Below are 25,000 nucleotides of genomic sequence, written 5' to 3'. Positions count from 1 at the left end.
GAAAAACAGAATAAATATGGATATTCAGTATGAACCATATAGACAGATATGTGCAGTGTGGCAACAGTACCATTGTAGTGCAGAAACGGTAACGTAAGAATAAGTGTACTGTATGTGCAGGAGGAATAGTATGAAGAGCAGTAGAATATGGCTATATATAAGTAGTTACAGTATGTACATTAATTATTTTGATAGTGTATTTGTTTAGAAAACGGCTGACTATAATAGAAGTGTATAATAATATAACAGTGTTATAAATTAGTCTGGTCTAAACATCCTCTGGTCTGTTGGCTTGGAGAGGACCATACTCCTGCCTGAAGTTGAGGTATGCTACCTGCAGCGAGAACGGGTTGAGGCAGCAGGCATCAAAGCCGGGATGGAGCGTCAGGCAGGTAATGTCCGTGGCCGGGACTAAACCCTCAACTAGAGCCCAGTAGGCATCCACCTCTCGACAACACATGCTGTCCACCGCCGACGCCATAGCCTCACAATGTCCGCACTAAACACCTAGCCAACAAAACGACTATGTGCTAGTGCTAACCTGCTTCTCTTAATACATCCGTGGCTCTGATGGACTCCACAGCTGTCTGAGCATTACAATCTTTGGTTGTAGAATATCACAAGACAAAACGTTGCTGGCTTAAATTAAGACAATCTACATGTATGTTTAATCTAAAACATGGTCGAAAAGTATGTTTGCTAAAGCAGATTTTTGTATAACACCAATGTACTAGCCTAGATGAACCAGAGTTAGCCACCATACTACACAGTAACTCACAAAGTCACTTGCCCTATTCGCCACTGGTTCGCAACTCTACTTCTCTCTTCTGCCCATTGTTCCTCCCCTGATCTCCCCCTAATCTCCCCTGACCTCTATCTCTTCTAGGAGGCTCATAATTATAGGCCTGTGGGCCATCATTAGGCATGGTTCGCCAACGTTGGAGAGCTCGGTTTCTTCATCCACGTCCATTGTAATTTGAGCATGAACTTGACCAGACTCCCTCGGTACGTCACTTCCGGTCAGTGATAGATAGATGACGGAAGTTATTTTATCACAATTTGATCTCAAAATATCGTTTATGGCGGTTATATATTCCTCCAGTTTTGAAAGTATAGTTGTTTATCATTAATATACACTATGCTGTATAGGGGTGTCCAACCTGCACATTGCTCTTTAAACACCCTTATATACACTATTAAGACATCGCTATTTAACAGACATCTTCCTGTCCCGCAGATACATAACGTGGAGAAATACATGAATAACAAACAGCTAATATCTCCAGATCATCTCGGTAAAGATCTTTTTTAACATATCGTCCTTGTTTCAACAATCAAAGGTAAAATAACAGATCTCAACTGAGCACATTGAGAGCTTCTGGGGCTCCCCGAATGGTTTTCATCAACACACAGAAATCATCTCATCACTTCTAAAACGTCAATACATGCAAACAAAGACGTCAAAGAAATGTACAAAAACGTTTAGAAAAGCAGATAGATATCGAAGAAAGTGACATGTTTTTATAAAAGCAAAAAAGTAAGAAAAAGCAACAAAAACGTGTAAACAAATGAAAAAAGACAACAATCATCTCTCAGCTACAAACATGGAGACTAAATAATTATTATATTATTTAAGAGTTAAAACACAGAATTTAACCTTAAATGACTTCTGACTATTTCAGTTTACACAACTCAACAGGAGTGTGTGTGTGTGTGTGTGTGTTTTTGTGTGTGTTGTGTGTGTGTGTGTGTGTGTCTGTGTCTATGTCTGTGTGTGTGTGTGTGTGAGAGAGTGTGTTTGTGTGTGTGTGTTGTTATTGTGAGTTTGTATGTGTGTGTGTGTGTCTATGTCTATGTCTGTGTGTGTGTGTGTGTGAGAGAGTGTGTTTGTGTGTGTGTGTGTGTGTGTGTGTGTGTGTGTGTGTGTGAGAGTGTGTTTGTGTGTGTGTGTGTGTGTGTGTGTTTGTATGTGTGTGTGTGTGTCGTGTGTGTGTGTGTGAGTTGTATGTGTGTCCGTGTGTATGTCCGTGTGTGTGTGTCCATGTGTGTGTGTGTGTCAGTGTGTGAACGTGTGTGTCCATGTGTGTGTCCGTGTGTGGCGTGTGTGTACACATGTGTGTCCACGTGTGTGTATGTGCATGTGTGTGTGTGTGTGTTTGTGTGTGTGTGTGTCAGTGTGTGTCCGTGTTTGTGTACGTGTGTGTGTGTGTGAGAGAGTGTGTGTTTGTGTGTGTTTGTGTCCGTCTGTGTGTGTGTGTGTGTGTGTGTACGTGTGTGTCCATGTGTGTGTGTGTGTGAGAGAGTGTGTGTGTTTGTGTGTGTGTGTGTCCATGTGTGTGTGTCCATGTGTGTGTGTTGTAGCGAGCATCAAAAAGCTTTCAATAAAAACCACCGTAAAATAAACATTGAAAATGTATCAAAAAGCATCAACAAAAGTCTTGAATGAGTCAAAAAATTTAAAAAGCATCAAAATGCAGAAAAAAGCCTCGAGGAGTGAAGGAACCAGAAAATATTCTCATTTAACAAGCTGCAATTTAGAGAAGTTTTCCTTTTTTTAAAATAAAAAATGACTCAGAATGACAGAATTTAACCCTTAAATGACTTCTGTCTATTTCAGTTTACACAACTCAGCAGAGTCTCCAGAAGACCAATAAACCATTAGTCCAGCATAGAGGGGCTGAGTGAATGTGGTCTGGACTCTGTGGAGGAGAGTCATGGTTTCAGAGACGCTGTAGAAGGACAGAATACCTGCACTGTGATCCAGGTACACTCCTACTCTGGAGGACCAAGGACCTGAGACGCGAGTTTGGACTTTGTTGGACCAAAATATATAATTGTTGTTGTTACAATTTAACGCCCAAGATTTGTCATTTCGTCCAAATCCACATTCATCCGACCCCCCTGCTCTGCTGATATTCTTGTATGCGACTGCTACATAAACTCCTCCTCTCCTCTCCACCTCCCAGTAACAACGTCCAGTCAGACTCTCTCTACTCAGGACCTGAAACCTGTTAGTGAATCTGTCTGGGTGACTAGAATAAGACTGTTGTTGACTCATTAATGTTGCTTTCCTGTTCCCCTCAGATAATAACAGCTGTGTGTTTACTGTGTTTGGATCCAGTGTGATGTCACGTGAATATTTTAAGAATCCAGCTCTGGTCTTGGGCTCTGGTTGTGGCAGTAAAACGTCCACTTCAGTCCCTGTCAGTGAGACGGTTGTCCACTTCTCTCTCAGGACGTCCTGTAGTTTATCTCTGACTTCTGAACGGCGTTGTGCCTCCCTCAAAGCTAGTACAGAGGACGGATATGGATGCTGGATGCTGATTGGCTGAGAGGTGACAGTGAGGGGTAGTTGTGTAGAAACTGGCTGTGATCCTCTGTGTGTGAGAGCTTCTTCAGCTCAGCGTCTTCCCTCTTCAGCTCAGTGATCTCCTGCCCCCCGCTCCTCCTGAAGCTCTCTGACTCGACTCTCTTCCCTTTTCTGCTGGGATCTGACCTGCTGCTTCACATCAGAGCTTCTTTTCTCCAGGAGAGCCGGATCAGCTCGGTGAAGATCTTCTCGCTGTCCTCCACTGCTTTGCTCGGTCGCGATCGATGGCCTCCGCCTGCTGTTGAAGCAGCTTCACATCTTTCTCTCTGTCCTGGATTCTCTGCTGGATGGTCTGTCGACTCCCCTCGAGCTTTTTCTGCCTCTCAGTCCTTTCTGCTGCAGCTGAGACTGTGTCGTGGCCTTTATGTTCTTCGCCGTAGCAGAGATAACAGATAAGCTGCTGATCAGTACGACAGAAAATCTTCATTACCTCATCATGGCGAGAGCAGACGTTCTCCTGGAGCTTCTTGGACGGCTCCACCAGCTTGTGTTTCCAAAAGCAGGAGATTCAAAATGAGGCTGAAGGTGTTTCTCACAATAAGAGATCAGACACACCAGGCAGGACTTGATGGCTTTGAGTTTTCTCCGGTGCAGACATCACAGGCCACATCTTCAGCTCCAGCATAGCAGTGATCAGCAGGAGCAGCTTGGAGTCCAGTCTTCTTCAGCTCCTCCACTAAATCTGCCAACATGATGTTTTTCAGCAGTACAGGCCTCGGTGTGAAGCTCTGCCTGCACTGAGGGCAGCTGTACATTTCCTTCTCATCCTCTTCATCCCCAGTGGCCTTTTTTAATACAGTTCATGCAGTAGCTGTGTCCACAGGTAATAGTCACCGGATCCTTCAGTAGATCCAGACAGATGGAACAAGAGAAGGGTTCCGGTCCAGCTGAACTCCTTTCTGCGCCATTTCACCTCTCGCTCAGTGACTACGACTGTCTGACTGTCTTGAGTCTCACTTCCTGAGAAATGAATCTAGTCTGAGCTCTGATGTAATAACAGGATGTGATACGCTGTCGTAATTGCCCCAGCATGTTGGTTACACCCATCTGCAAACTGTAGCTCTGAAGGGGAGGGAACAAGGAAATATGATCACAGAGTGGAGCTGGCTGTGTTTGAGAGCAGGAAGAGGAGGGAGGGGTTATCAAGCTTTGTTCATTCCTGGAAGAGGAGCACTTTGAGAGAGAGACTGGGTGTGTTACAATGCCCATACATCCATTAGTATGACAGGGAAAAATATAGTATATCCCAATATCATATATATATAAATATATATATGTATAAATATATATACTATAGATATACCCGGTTGTATTTTGCAGTATACGAGCCAGCGTGCTTTTTTGACTTACTATCTCTTTGCACCATATCTGAGCAAGAGCTCAAAGTTCATAGCTCGATGTTTATCTCACAGTTTTGCAAAGAAAAAGTATCCGATAAGGTACGCAGCAATACTGTTTACAAATGTGCTCATTTCTCATTTAACTACTGCGGCTTTCTACGTCACTAGCCGAAACGAGCTGGCCAACCGTAGCATGCTAGCTCGTTCTGAATGGCAAAGCACTGCTACAACACACTAGTTCACCATAATCTCCAAAAGAACTACTTCCATGTCCCTGTTCTGCAGGTATTGTGTGAAGTGTGCCCTCGTTAGGCCCTATGTTCCTACATTTCTAAGATATTTCTTAAAATTAGGCCCTATGTTCGCACATTTCTAGGATTTTTCTTAAAATTAGGCCCTATGTTCGCACATTTCTAAGTCCCTCCCCTCCCTTTCCGCTAAAGCTCAAAACGGTCTCCTAAGCCCCTCCCCCCACAAGGGAGAATGAATACGTGTGCATGAGCAGTGATTGAAAAGCAGTTAGACAAGCCCCCTCTGGCCCTGATTGGTGCATCTGAACAGTTGGACACGCCCCATGGCCCTGATTGGTGCATCTGAACAGTTAGACACCCCCCCTCTGGCCCTGATTGGTGCATCTGAACAGTTGGGCACACCCCATGGCCCTGATTGGTGCATCTGAACAGATGGACCCACCCCCTCTGGACCTGATAGGTGCATCTGAACAGTTAGACACGCCCCTTCTGGCCCTGATTGGTGCATCTGAACAGTTGGACACGCCCCATGGCCCTGATTGGTGCATCTGAACAGTTAGACACCCCCCCTCTGGCCCTGATTGGTGCATCTGAACAGTTGGGCACACCCCATGGCCCTGATTGGTGCATCTGAACAGATGGACCCACCCCCTCTCGACCTGATAGGTGCATCTGAACAGTTAGACACGCCCCTTCTGGCCCTGATTGGTGCATCTGAACAGTTAGACACGCCCCTTCTGGCCCTGATTGGTGCATCTGAACAGGGAGCTGTGCTGGATTTCTGCAAATCTCACTCCAGGCTGTAGGTGGTGCCAGAGGAGCCAGTTTCAGCAAATGTGGACAAAATGTTCGCGCGTGCGCTGTTGTACGAGGATTTACGACACTGCCCGATCTGTTCCACGCTTCCGGTCGACAGCCTCCACAGGCAAGCTAACGTTAGTTCAGCTAACAGCTCATTCGGCTAACCGTTAGCTGAGACAGCATGTAATAACTTTAATAGCCCCTCAAAATAAAACTTGGGAAATATAAAATAACCGTTAACATATATAACAGCTGTTACGTCAGTTCTACTTTACTTGTGCACATTTAAAATACAATCACTCAACACTCGTCTTTATTGTTATTACTGTAAAGTCTTAATGTAGCTGTAGCCTGCTTCTCCCATTAAGTTTGACTTAACGTTATTTTAGACTGAATCTAGCTGTCGGCTAGCGGTTAGCCGAATTAGCTGTTAGCTAAACTAACGTTAGCTTCCGGTGGAGGCTAACGTGGAACAGATCAGGCAGGCAGAACGGATCGGGTAACGACAGCACCTTTTAACAAAATGAGCAACTTTTCGACATTTAAAACCTGCTGGGAAACAAAAACCAGTGAAAATCTGACGGGACTTTATATAATTCTATTGATTCCTTTTAACGGTGATGTTACCGTTCCCGGTTTAAAAGTTCCCTCTGCAGTGAAGCGGCTCGTTTGGACCGGAACAGTTTCACCAGAACCGGTCCGACATTTGTACTGTTGGCGACCGTAGCGGGAACACGTTCTCACTCCCATCGCGTGACATACGGACGCTCGGTCAGGTGACTTTGGCGTTCGTTATTGACGATAAAGCTGCTTACACACCTATGTTAGGTTAGGGTTACATGCCATCTGTAGTCCATTGCTACTGGATAATAGGTTGGGTGTAATTGGCTACCAAATTGGGAGAAAGGGGGTGATAAAAATCTGATACAAAGGAGGAAATGTGGGAACAAAGGCCCTTATTTTGAAATGTGGGAACATAGGCCCTTATTTTGAAATGTGGGAACATAGGCCCTTATTTTGAAATGTGGGAACATAGGCCCTTATTTTGAAATGTGGGAACATAGGCCCTTATTTTGAAATGTGGGAACATAGGCCCTTATTTTGAAATGTGGGAACATGGAAAGGATAGGCCAGAAATGACAAAGTCAATGTTAGGAAAGGATAGGCCTGTAAAATTTCGACCCGACTGATATCGAAGCAGTGGAAGTTGGCAGTGACCAGACGGCCGACCGTCGGCTAGAAAAGGTCAGTCGGGCTGAATGGTCTCCCGAGTTGGTCCAAAAAGTTCCTCAGAACACACCGAAGAGACGAGACGTAATACGCCAGGAAAGGAATTTCGGGCTGTCCTACTACTCTCTATTAAGTTAAGCCAGTCAGATCGTTGTTTTAATTGAGCATGTGGTGAATGGTTGTTAAATGCTAATTAGATTCATTAGAATCTTTTATGCAGTCTTAAATGAATATTTATTATTACAGTGTATATATTTGTATTTGGATGTGGTTGAGTGTACATAAGGTACCTTTTAGTCATCTGTAGCTTGCCTGGACATCTTTGTCAGACTATAACGAGGACCACAATGGAAATAAGTTTGTAACTTTCTTGTATTATTCTCGACAGTTCTGATAAATGTACAATGTCACTGTGTTGGCATCCTGTTATGCATTTATTTCTGTTACTGTCTAATCAATCAATCAATCAATCAATCAAAGCCTAGCACAGAGCCTGCAGGTGAATGGTTCCAGTAATCCTATTGCTCGAATAAGTGACAAAAGTGACAAAATAACGCTTTAAAAACACATGTTGTGATTTGTAGAGTCACAGCGTGTACAAAAACAATGTAACATGAGACACAGTCATCTTCTAACCAGTAAACAAACCGGGAACTATATTGTTGGAGCCTTTCACCACTTTGTTTGTATATGCTTCCATGTCGGTTATGTCAAGGTGCAGTTTTATGTTTGAGCACTGGGTGGAGCATGGCCTCGGGAAGGCATAAAGCTCATCAGCCACAGGTACACAGGTGTGGAAAACGGGGAAAGCAGACAGCTTTTCACTAGGGCTGTGCTCGACTGAAGAAATTCTTAGTCGACTAACACTCATTCAATCGGATCGTCTAATCGATTAGTTGATTTAACGACAGATCTGTAAATCTGAGTTTCTCCACAAAGAGTCCTGCTAAAAGCACCACTTTAATTCTTGTGTTTACCAGAGATGTGCTCGTGACGTTTATTGGAAATAAGTCATTCAGCATGAAAAACAACATCAAACATGACTAATGGACTAAAGAAATCTAAGTTGACTAAAGACCAAACCAACTGATTAGTCGAATAATCCACCAAGAGGAGCAGCCCTACTTTTACTGTGTCAGTCGTGTCAGTTTGGGCAGTGTTTCAGTTGTTTGACAAGGAAACTAAACCAGAAATGAAATGGACTCTATGCTTGTGGGACGGTAAGGACCGTTATACTGAAAATAAATGGGTCACAGCAACCAAAAACGCAGACAAATTGTGGACATTGATTATTGGCACGCCAGAACAGCGTCTCCGAGCAAGTTCTCCCCTGATCCAACCATATTGGCCTAACGTAGGAGTTGATAAAAGACTCTACATATATTCTCAGACAGGCTTGCTGCAAAGCAAATCACTCCGCAAGTACTATATTCTTCCGCCTGAGAATATAGTTCCGGTTTGTTTACTGGTTAGAAGACGGCTGTGTCTCATGTTACTTTGTTTTTGTACACGCGTGACTCTACAAATCACAATATGTAAATAGGAACATGTTGGTGTTATTTTGTCACTTATTGGGAGCAGAAGGATTACTGGAACCAGTCACCTGTCTGTTCTGTGATTGGCTGCTGCCACTGGCGGCATCAGACAGCTTTACTAACGCACTGAGATGAGAAGGGTATGTATGGACTTATCTAACTCTGGGGTTACTGTGAATAAGACAAAGTCCCCGATAAGTTGTCGTGTTTCATGAAATCTCTGTGACTGTTTATACCGGCGCTTGGTGCTCGCCAACACCAGCTGCATTCTTCTCCTGACCAGAGGAGGCGCTAATGAGCGAAGGCTACCGACGCTGCTCTTTCTACGGGGACTAGAAGAAGAAGAAGAAAGGTAAACAACGGCAGAACCGGCAGCAGCATTGACGTCAATGCTTCGATGTGATTGGATGAGCTACGTCCCGGATTATTACGTCATTTTGTCGGGCGCCACCTTGGAAAAAAGTGGATTTTTGGCGTCCTATCCGACGCCGAGAGACACTGGCGTCCGTATCTTGACGAGTTCGGAGTGAGAACCGGTCGGACCTTTACTGGAGAAACTGGTCCAATCAGAAAAGAGAGATTTTACATAAAATACAGATTTAAGTTAACGGATTTTCCAACAGTTTCCCTTCATAGATATATGAGATACCATCGCCATCAGCTCTATATTAACAGCCAGTAAATATCCCCTAATGCTTTATAGGTCAGTCACAAATACAGACAAACTTTTGTGGATAATTCTGCTTAATTCTGCATCATTGGGGATTATTTCTCAGCTCTTAACTCGTCAGTTTCTCACAGCCTGTCCACCCAGAAGTTATTCTTCTTAAAAGGTTGATTTTGGACCAGTTAAGCTTTAGAGAATTATTAATTATTGGCCGTTAATAAAGCCGGTTGTTGGCGACCGTAGACCTTTCTATCAGACAGCGGTACCTGTGTGTGTGTGTCTCTGTGTGTGTGTGTCTCTGTGTGTGTGTGTGTGTGTGTGTGTCTGTTTGTGTGTGTGTGTGTGTGTGTGTGTGTGTGTGTGTGTGTGTGTGTGTGTGTGTGTGTGTGTGCGCGCCGCTTCCACCAGACTCTGTGGGACATTCTCACATTTCTTACAAACTTTCAAAAATTCGGAATCACGTCTGAGACAAACTGTTTATCAAAGAAAGCACTGGGGTTTGGCATCGAGCTGTGTGTGTGTGTGTGTGTGTGTGTGTGTGTGTGTGTGTGTGTGTGTGTGTGTGTGTGTGTGTCTGTGTGTGTCTGTGTGTGTGCTGTGTGTGTGTCTGTGTCTGTGTGTGTGAGTCGTGTGTGTGTGTGTCTGTGTATGTGTGTGTGTGTACGCGTGTGTGTGTGTGTGTATGTGTGTGTGGCTGTCTGTGTGTGTGTGTGTGTGCTTTGTGTCTGTGTATCTGTGTGAGTGTCTGTATGTGTCTATCTGTGTGTGTGTGTGTGTGTCTGTAAGTGTGTGGGTGTGTTTGTTTCTGTGTATCTGTACGTGTGTGTGTCTCTGTCTGTCTGTGTGTGTGCTGTCTGTACGTGTGTGTGCTGGGTCTGTCTGTCCGTGTGTGTGTGTGTGTGTGTGTGTGTGTGTGTGTGTGTGTGTGTGTGTGTGTGTGTGTGTGTATGTGCGCGTGTTATGTCTCTGTGTGTGTGTGGTCTCTGTATATCTGTGTGTGTGTGTATATATCTGTGTGTGTGTATATATCTGTGTGTGTGTATATATCTGTGTGTGTGTGTATATATCTGTGTGTGTGTATATATCTGTGTGTGTGTGTGTGTGTGTGTGTATATATCTGTGTGGGTGTGTGTGTCTCTGTATATATCTGTGTGTGTGTGTGTCTGTGTGTCTGTGTGTGTGTGTGTGTGTGTGTGTGTTTCTGTCTGTGTGTGTGTGTGTGTGTGTGTCTCTGTATATATCTGTGTGTGTGTGTGTCTGTGTGTCTCTGTGTGTGTGTGTGTGTGTGGTTTCTGTCTGTGTGTGTGTGTGTGTGTGTGTGTCTCTGTATATATCTGTGTGTGTGTGTGTGTGTGTGTCTCTGTGTGTGTGTGTCTGTGTGTCTCAATAGATTACAATAATAATTAAAGGAGTCTATAGGACGACACAGTCCGAAGTCCTTCTCTCTTCTGCGTGCTGCGCCCTGCTGTGACCCTGACCTCTGACCTGCAAACACAACAACAAAACGATCATCATCATCACCAGAGGCCTGTACTCACGAGCAGGATTTGGCGTTAACGAGGTAACTTCCAGGTTCAACCCAGGATTTTCTGTACCTAAGGTGGATTAGTTGTTATCGGTTTCAATCGCCGTGTGTAACTCATGCTGAACACCTAACCTGGTCGGGAGCAGGTTAAGTTGGAGATCAGAGATCAACCGGTGTTAAAGCACCGCCTACTGACCAATCAATACTCAGTGTTAAAGCACCGCCTACTGACCAATCAATACTCAGTGTTAAAGGACCTCCTACTGACCAATCAATACTCAGTGTTAAAGCACCGCCTACTGACCAATCAATACTCAGTGTTAAAGCACGCTACCGACCAATCAATACTCTATTGATAACGGCGTCACCGTTCTTAGAAGATCAGGCGGAGCTCGGTACAGAGAGAGAGAGAAAGGGGCGCTCATAAAAGTTAAAACATTTAGAGATCGACAACCCCGTTAACATTCCCGGATTGGTATTTGTATGAAATATATATATTATAAATGGGAGGGAATTACATATCGGCTTTGAGCCGTGTGTCGCCACTCGCCATCGGTTTGAATTATGTTTTATATTTTTTATTTGCTCTCACGGTCGCTTCACTGCCAGGGTTGCAACTGAAATTATAGGCTAAAGCAACGACAGTTTAGGAAAGCACAAGTGTAATTATGGTCAGATCTTGGTCCTGACTGATGAGGAAATGATATTAATAAGCGTTGTGATATAAACATCTACAGCGTCGGCTATTTTTATTTTTTTTTGCCAGCTTTCCTTCCTGTTTTGAAGCAGCGCGACTGTATTACGTGTTATGCCTGTAAAACCGTGGTTCTGTGTTCTTCATATTTATGTAGAATTATAGTTAGCTCTTCTTGTTTAAAATATGCTGCTCTGGTAGATGTTTGCGATTGGTCGTGTGGCCAAACACCGCCTCTTTATGTGAACGCGGCGTGGCTGGATCAGGAAACCCTGAGTTGACTGAACTAGTTGATAACCAGCGTCGTAGTACAGGTTGTCGCGGGACCGCGTTTGTTTTGGTTTGGCGAGTGGGATAACTGGAAAGAGATCCAGGACATGTTGATCTTGATTCGTAGTACAGGCCTCAGGACAACAACTACACAAACACACAACAACAACAACAACAACAACAACAGGAGCTTTTGGCTCGTTCACATCGACGAGAAGGGAATATTTGCGCGGCTTTAATCGCCGAGTCTGATCACGGGATCTTTTCTGTTTAATAGCGTTACTCGCTGTCAAATGGTCGGTTTATTTTAAAGCAATAAAGTCGGAAGATTTTTAGGAAAAAAACTCTTAAAAACGTTAGAAAAAAGTTGGAATAATACGCACCGTAACAGTATATTGGCAATGTTTGTTTAGGTCCCTGTTTTCAAGTCTTTTTGCGCTGATTTCTAGTTTCGGTCGATTCTTGCGAGGTTTTTGTCGCCTTTCTTCAAATATTTAAACTGTGCAAATCTATTCGTATCTTACTATCTAATCTGCCCGCCCAGATTTGTACGGACACACCTCAGTGTGAACGCTAGGGCTGCACCATATGAGGAAAATATGTAGTGGGATGATTTTTGACTACTATTGCGATTGCAATGATCACGCATTGACGATATTGGAGGGAATGATCGTGTTTGTAACATTATTCTCATTGTCACTGACTAATATTAAATCTTAAAAAGGTCCCATGGCATTTTTAACATTAATATGAGTTCCCCAGCCTATCTGTCTATTGGTCCCCTCAGTGTGTCTGTGTGTGCATCTGTCTGTGTTTGTGTGTTAAAACACACTTCATTCAAAGTGGACAGAAACTAAATAAAACTACCAAAAGCCGTCTTGGTTCATCTTTCCACTATTCCAACAATCACCACTCTGGTTTGTTTGAAATAAACCCTTAATTCACCCATTTGTACATGTGGAGATATGCTGGCTCTATACACGCTAAAAGTCCTGATTATTTACATGGAGTCTGGTGGAAATATGCTGGCTCTATACATGCTAAAAGTAAATAAATAAAATCTATATTAGAATTCTACAAGCAGTTTTCCAGTTGTTCACGTTTTGTTGCCATACTTAATGAATATTTAAATGGCCACCAAACAACCCTTTTAGCTTTGTAACGAGGCTCCCACACAGTTGGAGCCTGAAAACTTTAGCGTTATGCTACTGCCTAGTATCTGCAACAGGTCTTACAAGTCACTCCAGAGGGATTGTCAAGACACAATAACAATGTTTTTGGATTTAAAGTAGTATTTATTTCTCGATAAGGTGACAAAATGTATGAGATAAAATGCCAAACATATCAGATATATTCAGAAATACAATGTCCTGAAGCATTTCTGCCACCTTGAAAGATTTTCTTCGACTTGACTATTTTAACATACAACTTAAACACCCTTATATACACTATTAAGACACCGCTATTTAACAGACATCTTCCTGTCCCACGGATACATAACGTGGAGAAATACATGAATAACAAACAGCTAATATCTCCAGATCATCTCGGTAAAGATCTTTTTAACATATCGTCCTTGTTTCAACAATCAAAGGTAAAATAACAGATCTCAACTGGGCACATTGAGAGCTTCTGGGGCTCCCCGAATGGTTTTCATCAACACACAGAAATCATCTCATCACTTCTAAAACGTCAATACATGCAAACAAAGACGTCAAAGAAATGTACAAAAACGTTTAGAAAAGCAGATAGATATCGAAGAAAGGGACATGTTTTTATAAAAGCAAAAAAGTAAGAAAAAGCAACAAAAACGTGTAAACAAATGAAAAAAGACAACAATCTCTCTCAGCTACAAACATGGAGACTAAATAATTATTATATTATTTAAGAGTTAAAACACAGAATTTAACCTTAAATGACTTCTGACTATTTCAGTTTACACAACTCAGCAGAGTGTGTGTGTGTGAGAGAGAGAGAGAGTGTGTTTGTGTGTGTGTGTGTGAGTTTGTATGTGTGTGTGTCTGTGTGTGTGTCTCGTGTGTGTGTGTGTGTGTGTGTGTGTGTGTGTGTGTGTGTGTGTGTGTGTGTGAGAGAGTGTGTTTGTGTGTGTGTGTCGTGTGTGTGTGTGTGTGTGTCCATGTGTGTGTGTGTTTGTGTGTGTCATTGTGTGTTCACGTGTGTGTGTGTGTTGTGTGTGTGTGTGTCAGTGTGTGTCCGTGTGTGTGTGTTGTAGCGTCAAAAAGCTTTCAATAAAACCACCGTAAATAAACATTGAAAATGTATCAAAAAGCATCAACAAAAGTCTTGAATGAGTCAAAAAATTTAAAAAGCATCAAAATGCAGAAAAAGCCTCGAAAGAGTGGAAGGAACCAGAAAATATTCTCATTTAACAAGCTGCAATTTAGAGAAGTTTTCCTTTTTTTTAAAATAAAAAATGACTCAGAATGACAGAATTTAACCCTTAAATGACTTCTGTCTATTTCAGTTTACACAACTCAGCAGAGACTCCAAAACCATAAACCGTTAGTCCAGCATAGAGGGGCTGAGTGAATGTGGTCTGGACTCTGTGGAGGAGAGTCATGGTTTCAGAGACGCTGTAGAAGGACAGAATACCTGCACTGTGATCCAGGTACACTCCTACTCTGGAGGACTCAGGACCTGAGACGGGAGATTGGACATTGTTGGACCAAAATGTATAACTGTTGTTGTTACAATCTACGCCCCAAGATTTGTCATTTTGTCCAAATCTACTCTATTTGTAAAGTGTCTTGAGAGAACTCTTGTTATGATGTATTAAAGTTGACAAAGATGAGACTTTATTGATCTGGTGGTGAAATTCACAAGCTACCTGCAAAGTCAAACTAAAGTAATGCAAAGGTAGTGTAAAGCGTTACAATTCAGATACTGTAATATAACTAATTACTCTGAAATGACAATAACTAGTAATCTATAATGAACTACATTTTGGAAGTAACTTGCCCAACACTCCTACTTACTATCAATGAAATTATGAATACATTTTATACAACAAGACACTGTGTGATTGTGTTCATTTGTGAAAAGAAAATATATTTATTGATTGCCTCCCTTCCTCTGGAAACTGCCTCCTGATTGCGCCCACAACACAAGCTGGTATCACCTTCCTGATCTCCCTGCCCAGAAACCCATATGTCTATCGGACCACCTGCCTGTAGGCTGTGTATCGGAACTGCCTAGAGAATGATATGGGTGTAATGTTGATATTGATAATCCTGTTAACAGTCAATATGATCAAGAGTGATAGACTTATTTGATGTAACATTTTCAGTTATTCTATTCCATAAAGGTATGTATGCACATCAGAGTTTAAAATCTGCTAATCCCTCAGCATCAATAATGCACATTAGATTAGATTATACTTTATTGTCATTGTGCAGAGTACAAGTACAAAGACAACAAAATGCAGTTTGCGTCCAACCAGAAGTGAAACAAAATCAAATATGTATAAGTGTAAGTAATGAACATGTACAGATATGTGCAATGTAGTAGGAGTAACATAGTAGTAAGAATATAGATATATATGCAGGGTATTAACAGAATATATTATAAGAAAACTGAATAAATATGGATTTTCAGTATGAACCATATAGACAGTGTGCAGTGTGGCAACAGTACCATTGTAGTGCAGAAACGGTAAACGTAAGAATAAGTGTACTGTATGTGCAGGAGGAATAGTATGAAGAGCAGTAGAATATGGCTATATATAAGTAGTTACAGTATGTACATTAATTATTTTTGATAGTGTATTTGTTTAGAAAACTGGCGACTATAATAGAAGTGTATAATAATATAACAGTGTTATAAATTAGTCTGGTCTAAACATCCTCTGGTCTGTTGGCTTGGAGAGGACCATACTCCTGCCTGAAGTTGAGGTATGCTACCTGCAGCGAGAACGGGTTGAGGCAGCAGGCATCAAAGCCGGGATGGAGCGTCAGGCAGGTAATGTCCGTGGCCGGGACTAAACCCTCAACTAGAGCCCAGTAGGCATCCACCTCTCGACAACACATGCTGTCCACCGCCGACGCCATAGCCTCACAATGTCCGCACTAAACACCTAGCCAACAAAACGACTATGTGCTAGTGCTAACCTGCTTCTCTTAATACATCCATGGCTCTGATGGACTCCACAGCTGTCTGAGTGTTAAAATCTTTGGTTGTAGAATATCACAAGACAAAACGTGTGCTGGCTTAAATTAAGACAATCTACATGTATGTTTAATCTAAAACATGGTCGAAAGGTATGTTTGCTAAAGCAGATTTTTTGTATAACACCAATGTACTAGCCTAGATGAACCAGAGTTAGCCACCATACTACACAGTAACTCACAAAGTCACTTGCCCTATTGCCCGCCACTGGTTCGCAACTCTACTTCTCTCTTCTGCCCATTGTTCCTCCCCCTGATCTCCCCCTAATCTCCCCTGACCTCTATCTCTTCTAGGAGGCTCATAATTATAGGCCTGTGGGCCATCATAGGCATGCTCGCCAACGTTGGAGAGCTCGGTTTCTTCATCCGATCCATTGTAATTTGAGCATGAACTTGACCAGACTCCCTGCGTTACGTCACTTCCGGTCAGTGATAGATAGATGCGGAAGTTATTTTATCACAATTTGATCTCAAAATACGTTTATGGCGGTTATATATTCCTCCAGTTTTGAAAGTATAGTTGTTTATCATTAATACACACTATGCTGTATAGGGATTCGTCCGCACGCATTGCTCTTTAAACAGCCTTATATACACTATTAAGACATCGCTATTTAACAGACATCTTCCTGTCCCGCAGATACATAACGTGGAGAAATACATGAATAACAAACAGCTAATATCTTCCAGATCATCTCGGTAAAGATCTTTTTTAACATATAGTCCTTGTTTCAACAATCAAAGGTAAAATAACAGATCTCAACTGAGCACATTGAGAGCTTCTGGGGCTCCCCGAATGGTTTTCATCAACACACAGAAATCATCTCATCACTTCTAAAACGTCAATACATGCAAACAAAGACGTCAAAGAAATGTACAAAAACGTTTAGAAAAGCAGATAGATATCGAAGTGAATGTTTGTTTTTATAAAAGCAAAAAAGTAAGAAAAAGCAACAAAAACGTGTAAACAAATGAAAAAGACAACAATCATCTCTCAGCTACAAACATGGAGACTAAATAATTATTATATTATTTAAGAGTTAAAACACAGAATTTAACCTTCAAAATGACTTCACACTATTTCAGTTTACACAACTCAGCGCAGAGTGTGTGTGTGTGTGAGAGTGTGTGTCATTGTGTGTGTTTTGTGTGTGTGTCAGTGTGTGTCCGTGTGTGTGTACATGTGTGTCCACCTGTGTGTGTGTGTGAGAGAGAGAGTGTGTTTGTGTCATTGTGTGTGTGTCAGTGTGTGAACGTGGGTGTGTGTACAAGTGTGTCCACGTGTGTGTATGTGCATTTGTGTGTGTGTGTGTGTTTGTGTGTGTGTGTGTCAGTGTGTGTTCGTCTGTGTGTGTGTGTCAGTGTGTGTCCGTGTGTGTCGGTGTGTCCGTGTGTGTCCATGTGTGTGTGTCCATGTGTGTGTGTTTGTGTGTGTCCATGTGTGTGTGTGTTGTCGCGAGCATCAAAAATCTTTCAATAAAAACCACCTTTAAAAAACATTGAAAATGTATCAAAAGCATCAACAAAAGTCTTGAATGAGTCAAAAAATTAAAAAAGCATCAAAATGCAGAAAAAAGCCTCGAGGAGAGTGAAGGAACCAGAAAATATTCTCATTTAACAAGCTGCAATTTAGAGAAGTTTTCCTTTTTTTAAAATAAAAAATGATTTGATGATTTGAATGATAAAATTTAACCCTTGAATGACTTCTGTCTATTTCAGTTTACACAACTCAGCAGAGGATCCATAATCATAAACCCAAAGTCCAGCATAGAGGGGCTGAGTGAATGTGGTCTGGACTCTGTGGAGGAGAGTCATGGTTTCAGAGACGCTGTAGAAGGACAGAATACCTGCACTGTGATCCAGGTACACTCCTACTCTGGAGGACACAGGACCTGAGACGGGAGTTTGGACTTTGTTGGACCAAAATGTATATCTGTTGTTGTTACAATCTAACGCCCAAGATTTGTCATTTCGTCCAAATCCACATTCCTCCGACCCCCTGCTCTGCTGATATTCTTGTATGCGACTGCTACAGAAACTCCTCCTCTCCTCTCCACCTCCCAGTAACAACGTCCAGTCAGACCCTCTCTACTCAGGACCTGAGACCAGTCAGTGAATCTGTCTGGGTGACTAGAATAAGACTGTTGTTCCCACATTAATGTTGCTTTCCTGTTCCCCTCAGATAATAACAGCTCTGTGTTTGCTGTGTTTGGATCCAGTGTGATGTCACGTGAATATTTTAAGAATCCAGCTCTGGTCTTGGGCTCTGGTTGTGGCAGTAAAACGTCCACTTCAGTCCCTGTCAGTGAGACGTTTGTCCACTTCTCTCTCAGGACGTCCTGTAGTTTATCTCTGACTTCTGACACGGCCGCTGTCACGTCCTCAAAGCAGCTCAGAGGACGGATATGGATGCTGGATGCTGATTGGCTGAGTGGTGACAGTGAGGGGTAGTTGTGTAAAGCAACTGGCTGTGATCCTCTGTGTGTGAGAGCTTCTTCAGCTCAGGGTCTTCCCTCTTCAGCTCAGTGATCTCCTGCTCCAGCTTCTCCTGAAGCTCTCTGACTCGACTCACTTCCCTTTTCTGCTGGGATCTGACCTGCTGCTTCACATCAGAGCTTCTTTTCACCAGGAGACGGATCAGCTCGGTGAAGATCTTCTTGCTGTCCTCCACTGCTTTATCGGCCCCGATCGATGGCCTCCGCCTGCTGTTGAAGCAGCTTCACATCTTTCTCTCTGTCCTGGATTCTCTGCTGGATGGTCTGACGACTCCCCTCGAGCTTTTCTGCCTCTCAATCCCTTTCTTCTGCAGCCGAGATTGTATCGTGGCCTTTATGTTTGTCCATTAAGCAGAGATAACAGATAAGCTGTCCGATCAGTACGGCAGAAAATCTTCATTACCTCATCGTGACGAGAGCAGACGTTCTCCTGGAGCTTCTTGGACGGCTCCACCAGCTTGTGTTTCTTTAAAGGAGGAGATTCAAAATGAAACTGAAGGTGTTTCGCAGTAAGAAGCCAGACATTGCAGACAGGACTTGATGGCTTTGAGTTTTCTCCCGTGCAGACATCACAGGCCACATCTTCAGCTCCAGCATAGCAGTGATCAGCAGGAGCAGCTTGGAGTCCAGTCTTCTTCAGCTCCTCCACTAAATCTGCCAACATGATGTTTTTCAGCAGTACAGGCCTCGGTGTGAAGCTCTGCCTGCACTGAGGGCAGCTGTACATTTCCTTCTCATCCTCTTCATCCCAGTGGCTTTTAATACAGTTCATGCAGTAGCTGTGTCCACAGTTAATAGTCACCGGATCCTTCAGTAGATCCAGACAGATGGAACAAGAGAAGGTTTCCCGGTCCAGCTGAACTCCTTTCTGCGCCATTTCACCTCTCGGCTCAGTGACTACGACTGTCTGACTGTCTTGAGTCTCACTTCCTGAGAAATGAAACTAGTCTGAGCTCTTATGTAATAACAGGATGTGATACGCTGTCGTAATTCCCATCTGCAAACTGTAGCTCTGAAGGGGAGGGAACAAGGAAATATGATCACAGAGTGGAGCTGGCTGTGTTTGAGAGGAAGAGGAGGGAGGGGTTATCAAGCTTTGTTCATTCCTGGAAGAGGAGCACTTTGAGAGAGAGACTGGGTGTGTTACAATGCCCATACATCCATTAGTATGACAGGGAAAAATATAGTATATCCCAATACATACATATATATATATATATATATATATATTCTATACTATGACTTCATCACTTTTTTTGACATACTATACTATGACCTTTTTATGATTTCTTTTTCGACATACTATACTATTACACACTTTGAAAAACAACCATCCATACTGTTCTGAGTGAGATACAGTTTCTGAATGTGTCCTGCCTTCAGTCTCCGGGTGAGCTGGTCAAAATCTGCACGGCTTTCTACGTCACTAGCCGAAACGAGCTGGCCAACCGTAGCATGCTAGCTCGTTCTGAATGGCAAAGCACTGCTACAACACACTAGTTCACCATAATCTCCAAAAGAACTACTTCCATGTCCCTGTTCTGCAGGTATTGTGTGAAGTGTGCCCTCGTTTAGAAGAAGTCTCCGGCTAATCCTGCCTTGTACTGACTGAAGATAGAGAAACAGCTAGCTAGCTCATGTAGTCCATACCTAGGTACTGTCAGGGGCGCCCTCATACTCTGCTTCTGACTGGCTAGTAGTCCTTACCTAGCTACTGTCAGGGCACGCCCTCATACTCTGCTTCTGACTGGCTAGTAGTCCTTACCTAGGTACCGTCAGGGCACACAATCATACTCTGCTTCTGACTGGCTAGTAGTCCTTACCTAGGTACTGTCAGGGCACGCCCTCATACTCTGCTTCTGACTGGCTAGTAGTCCTTACCTAGGTACTGTCAGGGCACGCCCTCATACTCTGCTTCTGACTGGCTAGTAGTCCTTACCTAAGGTACTGTCAGGGCACCGCGCCCTCATACTCTGCTTCTGACTGGCTAGTAGTCCTTACCTAGCTACTGAGCATGTGCGACTCCCAACAAAGATGTTACAGCCGTTGCAAGGTCTCACTCTGTAGCTAAAACAGAGAGCTCAACACACAGGGTGAAAGCGGAGCTGCAGCAATGTGCAGTAACGAAAATATGGTGTTTTTTGATAATTAAACCATGTAAACCTATTCTGGTATAACCTCTAAATACAATTATGAACCTGAAAATGGGCATAATATGAGCACTTTAATAATCAACAGCCAACAAATGAGTCGACACCAGTTTTGGGTTTTGTTTTTATTGATAATTTGACATCATGACAAATTAAATACAAAGCTTTAAAGAGAGCGTGGCAGCAGTCAGACCGAGTACCGTGGGGTGCCCCGAAAACCGCGAGCAGTTAGAACAGTTTGTTAAATATCTGAGTTACAGCAGAGTTTTATCCAAAATGTGCTTTCAGTTCGGTCTTGTTTAAGTCCGGATGGACCAGTGATCTGTTCCCCGCAGCAGATTTTAAAAAATGTACAGAAGCCCAGAAAAGACAAAATTAAATGTTAGAAGTTAGAACAAAAAACTAAAGCACTCAAATAACATATACTGTACTGTCTATATGACATACACATATATATATATATATACATATACACATACAGTGCCTTGCGAAAAGTATTCGGCCCCTTGGAACGTTTCGACCTTTCGGCACATTTCAGGCCTCAAACATAAAGATATAAAACTGTAATTTTTTGTGAAGAATCAACAACAAGTGGGTCCCAATTATGAAGTGGAATGAAATTCATTGGCTATTTCAAACTTTTTTAACAAATAAAAACTGAAAAAGTGGGCGCAAAATTATTCAGCCCCTTTACTTTCAGTGCAGCAAACTCTCTCCAGAAGTTCAGTGAGGATCTTGAATGATCCAATGTTGACCTAAATGACTAATGATGATAAATAGAATCCAGCTGTGTGTAATCAAGTCTCCGTATAAATGCACCTGCTCTGTTATAGTCTCAGAGGTCCGTGTAAAGCGCAGGAGAGCATCATGAAGAACAAGGAACACACCAGGCAGGCCCGGAGATACTGTTGTGGAGAAGTTTAAAGCCGGATTTGGATACAAAAAGATTTCGCAAGCTTTAAACATCCCAAGGAGCACTGTGCAAGCGATAATATTGAAATGGAAGGAGTATCAGACCACTACAAATCTACGAAGACCCGGCCGTCCCTCTAAACTTTCAGCTCATACAATGAGAAGACTGATCAGAGATGCAGCCAAGAGGCCCATGATCACTCTGGATGAACTGCAGAGATCTACAGCTGAGGTGGGAGACTCTGTCCATAGGACAACAATCAGTCGTATACTGCACAAATCTGGCCTTTATGGAAGAGTGGCAAGAAGAAAGCCACTTCTTAAAGATGTCCATCAAAAGTGTCGTTTAAAGTTTGCCAAAAGCCACCTGGGAGACCAAACATGTGGAAGGTGCTGTGGTCAGATGAAACCAAAATCGAACTTTTTGGCAACAATGCAAAACGTTATGTTTGGCGTAAAAGCAACACAGCTCATCACCCTGAACACACCATCCCCACTGTCAAACATGGTGGTGGCAGCATCATGGTTTGGGCCTGCTTTTCTTCAGCAGGGACAGGGAAGATGGTTAAAATTGATGGGAAGATGGATGGAGCCAAATACAGGACCATTCTGGAAGAAAACCTGATGGAGTCTGCAAAAGACCTGAGACTGGGACGGAGATTAGTCTTCCAACAAGACAATGATCCAAAACTAAAAAGCAAAATCTACAATGGAATGGTTCACAAATAAACATATCCAGGTGTTAGAATGGCCAAGTCAAAGTCCAGACCTGAATCCAATCGAGAATCTGTGGAAAGAACTGAAAACTGTTGTTCACAAACGCTCCATCCAACCTCACTGAGCCTCGAGCTGTTTTGCAAGGAGGAATGGGGGAAAAATGTCAGTCTCTCGATGTGCAAAACTGATAGAGACATACCCCCAAGCTTTACTTACAGCTGTAATCGCAGCAAAAGGTGGCGCTACAAAGTATTAACTTAAGGGGGCTGAATAATTTTGCACGCCCAATATTTCCCAGTTTTTATTTGTTTAAAAGGTTTGAAATATCCAAATTTCGTTCCACTTCATGATTGTGTCCCACTTTGTTGTTGATTCTTCACAAAAAATTACAGTTTTACATCTTTATGTTTGAGGCCTGAAATGTGGCAAAAGGTCGAAAAGTTCAAGGGGGGGCGAATACTTTGCATAGGCACTGTATATATATATATATATATATATATATATATATATATTTATATAAATAACATATACTGTATATATGACATATATATAAATAACATATACTGTACTGTATGTATTCTATATATATATATATATATATATATATATATAAATAAAACATACTGAACTGTATGTATGCTATATATATATATATGTCATATATACAGTTCAGTATGTTATTTTTATATATATATCATACATACAGTACAGTATATGTATATATATTCTAACTATGAGTTGAGGCAAGAAGTCAAATCTGAAAAATGAAATGAAAAAATAAATAAAAAAATGTCTTAAGTCATAAATTTGAGATATTTAGTCATAAATATAAGATAAGACTGTTTGACTGAATCAAAATGATCAAGTATCAGATTTATAAATACGAGAAAATGAGTTCTGACTTAGTGAAACATTTGGAAAGGAAAGGCCAGAAATGACCAAAGTCAGAGATAGGAAAGGGGGTCAGCCCTATGTTCTCACATTTCTAAGATTTTTCTTAAAAATTAGGCCCTATGTTCCCACACATTTCTAAGATTTTTCTTAAAATTAGGCCCTATGTTCCCTACATTTCTAAGATTTTTCTTAAAATTAGGCCCTATGTTCCCACATTTCTAAGATTTTCTTAAAAATTAGGGCCTATGTTCCCACATTTCTAAGATTTTTCTTAAAATTAGGCCCTATCTTCCCACATTTCTAAGATTTTTCTTAAAATTAGGCCCTATGTTCCCACATTTCTAAGATATTTCTTAAAATTAGGCATTATGTTCCCACATTTCTAAGAGTTTTCTTAAAATTAGGCCCTATGTTCGCACATTTCTCAGCCCCCTCCCTCCCTTTCCGGCCAAAGCCCAAAACAGTCTCCTAAGCCCCTCCCCCACAAGGGAGAATGAATACGTGTGCATGAGCAGTGATTGACAAGCAGTTAGACAAGCCCCCTCTGGCCCTCATTGGTGCATCTGAACAGATGGACACACCCCCCTCTGGCCCTGATAGGTGCATCTGAACAGTTAGACACCCCCCTCTGGCCCTGATAGGTGCATCTGAACAGTTAGACACGCCCCTGTGGCCCCCCCTGATTGGTGCATCTGAATAGTGTTAATTTTGTCACCTATTTTTAATTTAGTCTTAGTCTTGTGCCAAAAAATTTTGTTAGTCAAGTTTTAGTCGACTAAAAGTCTCATTTTAGTCTAGTTTTAGTCAAAAGAGAACTCAAGGTATCTTAGTCAAGTTTTAGTCGACTAAAAGTCTCGCCATTTTAGTCAAGTTTTAGTCAAAACATTTTAGTCTTTTTTAAATAAATTATTTCTGATAACCATTTCAGACAAATAGTTATAAAAATAAAAATAATAAATGCTATATATATATATATATATATATATAAAGTTATATAAATATTGAGCCTCTTCCTTAACGGAACAAAACAACCACTGCATGAGGAAAGGATATTTTACAATAAAATAAATGCAGCACCTAAACTGGCGAGGCGTATTTCAAGTCAACGCAACATGTGTTGTTTTTCAGACAACGGCAGCTGCCGATTGTCGTACGTCTCGTGTTGGAAATAGAGACAAACCTTTCCACCGTTTTATGCCAAACATTTTAGTCTCGTTTTTTTCGGTCAACAATAATGCATGTTAATTTAGTCTTAGTCAGCGCTTTTTTGGACACATTGGCGCAGGTCGGTCATCGCTCTCGTCTTAGTCATGGAAAAAGGTCGTTGGATCGAACATATTTAGTCTCGTCTCGTCTGACGAAATTAACACTACATCTGAACAGGGAGCTGTGGTGGATTTCTGCAAATCTCACTCCAGGCTGTAGGTGGTGCCAGAGGAGCCAGTTTCAGCAAATGTGGACAAAATGTTCGCGCGTGCGCTGTTGTACGAGGATTTACGACACTGCCCGATCTGTTCCACGCTTCCGGTCGACAGCCTCCACAGGCAAGCTAACGTTAGTTCAGCTAACAGCTCATTCGGCTAACCGTTAGCTGAGACAGCATGTAATAACTTTAATGGACCCTCAAAATAAAACTTGAAATATGAAATAACCGTTAACATATATAACAGCTGTTACGTCAGTTCTACTTTACTTGTGCACATTTAAAATACAATCACTCAACACTTGTCTTTATTGTTATTACTGTAAAGTCTTAATGTAGCTGTAGCCTGCTTCTCCCATTAAGTTTGACTTAACGTTATTTTAGACTGAATCTAGCTGTCGGCTAGCGGTTAGCCGAATTAGCTGTTAGCTAAACTAACGTTAGCTTCCCGGTGGAGGCTAACGTGGAACAGATCAGGCAGGCAGAACGGATCGGGTAACGACAGCACCTGTTAACAAAATGAGCAACCTTTCGGCATTTAA

The 25,000-nt window shown here is 42.1% G+C and overlaps 1 protein-coding gene and 1 long non-coding RNA gene across 2 annotated transcripts in view; both read right to left on the bottom strand.

Annotated features, from left to right (window-relative positions):
• The window catches only part of LOC120571440, a 158,540-nt gene that overhangs the window by 116,798 nt on the left and 16,742 nt on the right, over positions 1-25,000 (bottom strand). The window lies entirely within an intron of this gene.
• On the bottom strand, positions 18,670-19,239 carry LOC120571439 (E3 ubiquitin/ISG15 ligase TRIM25-like). Its single transcript, XM_039820382.1, has one exon. It carries the CDS (start codon positions 19,237-19,239, stop codon positions 18,697-18,699), a length of 543 nt encoding a protein of 180 aa, XP_039676316.1. The 3' UTR covers positions 18,670-18,696.

This window comes from Perca fluviatilis, chromosome 13, assembly GCF_010015445.1.
Source record: "Perca fluviatilis chromosome 13, GENO_Pfluv_1.0, whole genome shotgun sequence".
In the NCBI taxonomy this organism is placed as follows: Eukaryota; Metazoa; Chordata; class Actinopteri; order Perciformes; family Percidae; genus Perca; species Perca fluviatilis.
Note: the sequence above shows the minus strand (reverse complement) of the source record. Positions and strands in the feature narration are given on the sequence as shown.